Source organism: Ascochyta rabiei, chromosome 20 (assembly GCF_004011695.2).
Source record: "Ascochyta rabiei chromosome 20, complete sequence".
Taxonomy (NCBI): Eukaryota; Fungi; Ascomycota; class Dothideomycetes; order Pleosporales; family Didymellaceae; genus Ascochyta; species Ascochyta rabiei.
The window spans coordinates 171,066-177,280 of NC_082424.1; the positions used below are offsets into that span (position 1 = coordinate 171,066).

The 6,215-nt window shown below is 43.9% G+C and overlaps 1 protein-coding gene across 1 annotated transcript, besides 1 other annotated feature; it reads left to right on the forward strand.

Moving 5' to 3' along the window:
- Positions 1-823: 823 nt before the first annotated feature.
- Positions 824-1,015, forward strand: EKO05_0010550 (uncharacterized protein; the record flags this gene model as incomplete). The annotated part of the gene is made up of 1 exon (XM_059637783.1): positions 824-1,015. One exon carries the CDS (start codon positions 824-826, stop codon positions 1,013-1,015), a length of 192 nt encoding a protein of 63 aa, XP_059493766.1.
- Positions 1,016-4,919: 3,904 nt separating this feature from the next.
- Positions 4,920-4,957: a tandem repeat.
- Positions 4,958-6,215: the final 1,258 nt, after the last annotated feature.

Consider the following 6,215-nt stretch of genomic DNA (forward strand, 5'->3'; position numbering starts at 1 on the left):
GCCTCTGCTAACATGCGTCTGTATGACAAGGTTACAATATAATGTGCAACAACCCACACAATGCAGTTGAGGCATTAACTTTAACAGGGCTCCTAATAATACGGATGGGCTAACCTGTTGCCTTGCAGCCTCTGCATGGGCTTGCACATTGACGCTGTGGCTGTTCAAATCCCTGTCATGCGCGGGTTGACATTCTTATGCTTCCGCAAGCAAGGTTGAAGATGCGAGATACATGTTCAACTTTAACAGGGAGCAACTTTTTTAATTATAAGAAGTTTGTAGGTTAAGTTTGTTTAAGTTTATAGGTTAAGTTTGTAGGTTGAGTTTATGCACAATTAGCATTAGGTATTTTAGTGATTGCAAAGAGCGATATGATTGGCGAGGGTGCCCTAGTTTCAACTGATTTGTGGGCCGGCGGCTAAGTTACAGGGTCAGAGCTTGGCCCCAGAGTTTGTCCCTTCTGTTGTTTTTTGCATTTTTTGCGTTTTCGTTGTTGGCGCTAAGCATTACCCCACTAGCTCAAGCGTCCTTCTGCGTGACACACTACCGCCTAGCAACAAGGTTGGACATACCAATCCGCTTGCAAATTGCCTAAACCTAGAATGGAGCCATCACGGCCTTTGAAGAAGGCCTAAGTAGATGTTGGCCTGTCCACAGAGAGCTACAGGAGGTTCCGGGTCAGTGTAGTTAAGGCTGCTACTATTGCGCACTACTAACCTGCGAGCAGGTTATCACACTAGATGTTGTAAAGGAGCTACTAGAAGAGCTGTCCAAGGCGTATCCAGACAGGAAAAGTTTCACTTAGAGGAACGTCACCCTGCTGATGGCGACCTACGCTAAGGACTGGGTGCGTGCGGACCTGGCTCAGGAAGGCATTACTGTAGATGAAAGCAAAATCGTAGAGCGTCTAAAGAAAGCATTAGTTGGACAACAGTGCAGTAAGTTCTGCAGGGGCTGCATGCTTTGCGCAAGTGCGACTAATATTACCTGCAGGCGGCAAAAAACCTTTGGTTAAAACAGCTGCTTCTTTAGTTGCAACAGGCAGCGACCCAGACCGACTGTACGATCCGATCCGAGACATTTCATAAGAGAAAATCTAAGGGGGTTAATGGCAAGCCTGAATAAACCACGCTTGGGTTCTGGGTTAGCAATCGCTGCGTAGTCTTTGCCGTGATCCCTGTAGCCCTTTGTGACTAGCGCTCTATCCAATCTAAGTCCATCTGTACTCGTTTGCTCTCTGATTGTTGCCTTCTTTAAAACTTTAAGTTCCTGTCTGATGTCCACAATTAATTAGTATACAAGCCACCGCACAAAATAGATAGCTGTTACACATTACAGTCCGCAATTTTATGTTAGTTATGCAAAAGACACTGTCCCTGGCGATACATGCTAACTAGCTTGAGATAAAGCGCGGCTTATACATCAGCTTTCTAATGGATAAGATGATTTCCCTGCTAGTCCTGCGTCGTTGCCTAGCATGTTTGGAGAGGGGACACACCGCAGTGTTCAAAGTGGTCAACAGAGTTCCCACTTGCCCTACCTGCAACAAGCCTGAGCCTACAGAGGACTCCTCAGAGGAGGACTCCTCAGACTAATCTTGCTAGTTTGGGCTCTGATGTCAGCCTACAACAGACGTGCATGGGAGGAAAGCATAAAGCTGGCGCCGAATAATTAGATAAACAACATCTTAGTTGACGCTTACCTTAATACAATGTTTTCCTCACAATGCATTATAAAAGAAGAGCTTAACGTGGTACTGCTAGCTTTGATTTGTTGCCTAATTACATGCATTATTGTCTTTGTTACAACAGGCCCGCATTCAGAATGTTTCAAATACCTGAGCCCTGCACTTTAGGTCACTTAGGGAAACAACAAGCAGAAATTTGGGCCACAAGTCCCGAACAGTCTAGATTTGCTTGGGCGTGTCTCAGTTCTCGCCACTCCCTAGTCTTGGTCTTATCTCTCTTGGGTCTCTGCAGCTTCCTAACCAGGGATCCTTGCGCAATTGACTTTATTGGTGGCAATAGCTCCCTTGTCACAATCTTTTACGCAGCAGAGGTAGTGCATACAGTCATAGTCACAGACAGATCTACAAGCGAATTGGATCTATTGCCAGTAAGACGAAAAGTGGAGTATGACTCCCTACATGACGATCTGTATGTGACGACTCTGTGTTGTATGAAATTAGCTACCAATGTTTGTGTAAATCCCCTGTGGTTTTACTAGAAACATCGCAAGGACTACGCAACAATGCTTTTGTGAAGAGCTATGAAGACCTGAGCGAGCGCTAACTCTGGCTTATCAACACTCGGCGCCTAGATGAATTCCCTAAGGTTCTGTCAGAAATATCGCAAGGAACACACAGTCATGGCATTGTGAAGGATGAAATCCCCGTGTACCCATCAGAAGCTCAGCAGCACTCTGAAACTAGCTTTCGTAAGTCTCTTGCTGTTACAATGTTGACAGTGAACTAACGAGCACAACAGGGGCACTGAGACCTAGAACAAAGGCTTAAAAAGATCCGATCAGATACCCCTGCACTTTTTGTTGGGTGAAAGTTTTTTATTGTTGCGATAGGCATAAAACGTTTGTGCATTATTATACTGAGGTGGCCATATGCCCAGGAGAGGATTCTGTCAGGTCACTCCAGGCTGGTACAGACAGATGCGTTTATTGTGACCTTGCAAACCCTGCAAAAGATCACATTGAATCTCGTAGGCTTTATAAGCAGAAAAGGAGGTTTAAAATTAGAGACAACTTGGAATTTCATATACAGATGATGCACAAGGTTTCTCGTCTAGGCTCCAGGAGATTAAGGCTTCAGTACCACTCGCAGTCCTCCTCTGACGGGCTGTTCTTGTGCAGATTCTGTTGAGCAGAGCTTCTGTTATAGGAAAGTAAGGGAACACATATGTAGCCCTTTATCTTGAAGATGGTTTAACTAAAGATGATTGGACTGAGGCTTAGATCTGTCGCAGAACAGAGTATCTCAGCAGTATCATCGCTTAACATTTCACACTTTAGAAGTTAATAGTTTTTCACTACGAAAGTGTTCTCTACTAGAAAGTTATTGTTACCTAAGCTGTCTTGGATTGATGCTGTACATTCACAGACATCTTAGCGCGAGAATAAGAGTCTGGTGAGACATGGTATGCGAAGAACTCTATTATGCCATGCTTATTACATCCTTGCAATATCTTTATTGCAGTGTGAAAAAGGGTCAGTGGCGAATGATATTTGAAGTGAAAGTGAAGGCACCTGAGTCTGTTCTTACAACTTCTGGGAAGGTCCCTTCCCTGTGATCCACGGTGACCTCTATCGCAGCAACATCCTGCTAGATGAAGACTGCAATGTTAAGGCAATAATTGTTTAGGAAGACGCGATAGTAGCTCTATGGGAGCTGGTGGAGTATATTAAGGATCTTAGAGTAGTTCCAGCAGTAATGAACGGAAATTCATATCAGGAGCCACTATCAGTCTGTGAGAGACGCGACAAACAAAGAACATATGTCAAGTATGTAAAAGATATTAAGGATAAGGAATCGCTTGACAGCACACTGTCTAGGGTGCTTGGTGATTTTGTAGTGCAGGATTTCGCTTGTGCCTTCTGGCTTTGGCATGACAGTAAAGTAGGCTTTTACTAGGACATTAAGTTGATTTAATAATGTGATAGATCTATATATGTACAAATTGATACTTATATATTGCACTACTATTAAGCTAGAACGCTCTTGTAGATATAATATTTCGAGGGACGGTACTACGGCGTTTGCCATCTTATTGAAGCTTATTTGCTGACCTGTAAGCTACCTCATACTAAGGAATTCTTAGAGATAAAGATTAGACAAGATGATGTCTCTAGGTAATTTAATTTCATAGGACTCTTGAGCGGGGAGTAAAGGACCTAAACTAAGCAGCGGCCTAGACTGCATGGTACGTGGCTACGCCTAGCAGCTTGATTGAAGCTGACGAGTAGTATAGATAGAATTAACTAATGAAGAAACAAGACTGGTAAGCTTTTGAAAGCTGAATTTATTAAGATGGCACAATAATTGACATAGTATCTAATGCAAACCATTGATTCTTACGAGGGGAGGGGATTACACGCATATTAAACAAAGTGCTTTATGGTTAAGTATTAAATTATTTGATATATATTACGCAGGCGCTGATAAAATTCTTTAAACGTGCTACAATGACGCGGGAACTACTCTAGGCAGAAGTACAGGAGCTGCTTGCGGATTCAGTAGAAGAGGCAACAGGTGGCCATGACGCAACAACAGTCTCCTGGAAGCTTGATGCGTTCTGACAGGCTACGACAGGCTTATTGTCGCCAAGCTCAATCATCAATCTAGCATAGTCGCTACTGCCTCTAGTAATATTCAGCATGGTACACAAACTAGCTTTATAACCAGTACAGTGCCTGCAGAGAATATATTTAGCATATGACATGTCCAGTTAAGTGGCTAAGTACCATTTGATCGCAACGGCTCTATTAGGGGAATTGCATGGCACATTGAACGAGGCAATTTGATCTCCAGCGCAATTGTTGGGAGCTACAGTCTAGGATATTAGTAGGAAGCTAGAGTTTGCGAAATTCATCATTGCTTTGCAGGTTGAGTTTTGAGCATTAGAGAGCCTTTGTTAAGTTACTTAAGCAGTAGATATAGACAGAGCTTCGGGCTTACTGAAAATCGAGTGTGTCTCCTGCTCGCACTTCAATAGTTAGGCTGATTAAGCATGGCAAGGCCTGGCCTATGGTGAGCCACGTCTGGCTTTGAACAAGTATTGGAAGGGACGTAATGATAGCTGTTTTTATTATGGTGAAATTGACAGTGCGTTATAACAAAACGCTGCTGTTGCCTCTTATATATAGTAGAAAAGGACAAGTATTAAAGCACAAGTAATTTCAAAATCTGATTTCCATTTTCGATTTTTGGTTTTGCATTTTTGATGTTGAATCATGTCAAACCTACAGCACCTAACGGTCTAAAATCCAATGTTGAATATTCGGCATGCACGCGAACCTGTCAGCAGTTAAGCTGATCCATAAGACCTCATTGTACCGTACTCGGCTTATTTGACAAGCAGCTACAATTACTTGGGCCAATTATGATCAGCAATAGATGTCAACGTGCCTACTCAGAAAACGGTCTCGCCTATATGACGCCCTCATCAACTCTTCTTTCTAAGATCAGACGAGATCTTAAAAAGGACGGCAATCTACTTGTTATGGTGGCAGCAACGAAACTTTCATCGCGGGTACCTCACTTAACTTCTGAGCTGCAGCGAGCCTGCTCGGTTGCCAGACCTATAGAGGACCTCCACCCCACGCAGATGGAATGTTAACAGAAAAGGCCAGAGTACTGAGAGATTGAACCTAGTAATCCTGTACTTAGGTACGAATTGTACGAGACATACTAGAGCTTAAATAATTATGGCTACGCCTTCAGCCTCTTGACTATCTAAGAGTTGTGCGAGGAGTGACTCTGGACAGCAGTATGAATATCCGTGGAGATCTCATTGTCTTGCTCCACACTGTCCACATTCTGCAAATGGCCTTGCTGCACAGGAGCACGGCATTTGGGAGTCTTAGTACTTACTGGCAGCGGCAGCGCGAGTTGCAGACAGCACTCTAGGAACGCGAAGCTGTCTTTGTTCAACACTGGTCTGCATTCGGAGATATCCTATATGTCTCTGACAGGGTTGAAATGTTAGGTAACTGTGGCGGCTTAGGCGGGCTCATCCGTTGCGATAGGTGGGGACGAGGCTGTTAAACTAGCCTGATCTAAATTACATATTAGATTAGCATTTAATAGATGTTATGCTCAGAAGAGAGCAGATCCTGTCACTTACTTTGTTCCTTTCCCCTTTCCTGCGCCCTAATCACGTTACAGATGACTGTGTGCATCTTCTAGGCAATAACATCCTTGCCAACAGCGTGTATGTTCTCTTAAGCCAGCTTTGTATTAATGGCATTAGTTATATCCTTCTGCTGACTTGGGGTATAGGCGGTGTAAGGTTGGCTTAGATGGGCTTGGACGCACTCTTCAGCAAGCGTCTTCGCAACGTTCTGAGAGTGTTAGTAGAGCCGCACATTCAAAGCTGCTGACAACTAACCCTAAAAAATCGCCATTTGATGTATAAGAGCCCTGCAGCTGCTTGCGCATCCCGCACTAAGGCCCCTCTAGGCAGATGGTACATTTCTGCGGCGTG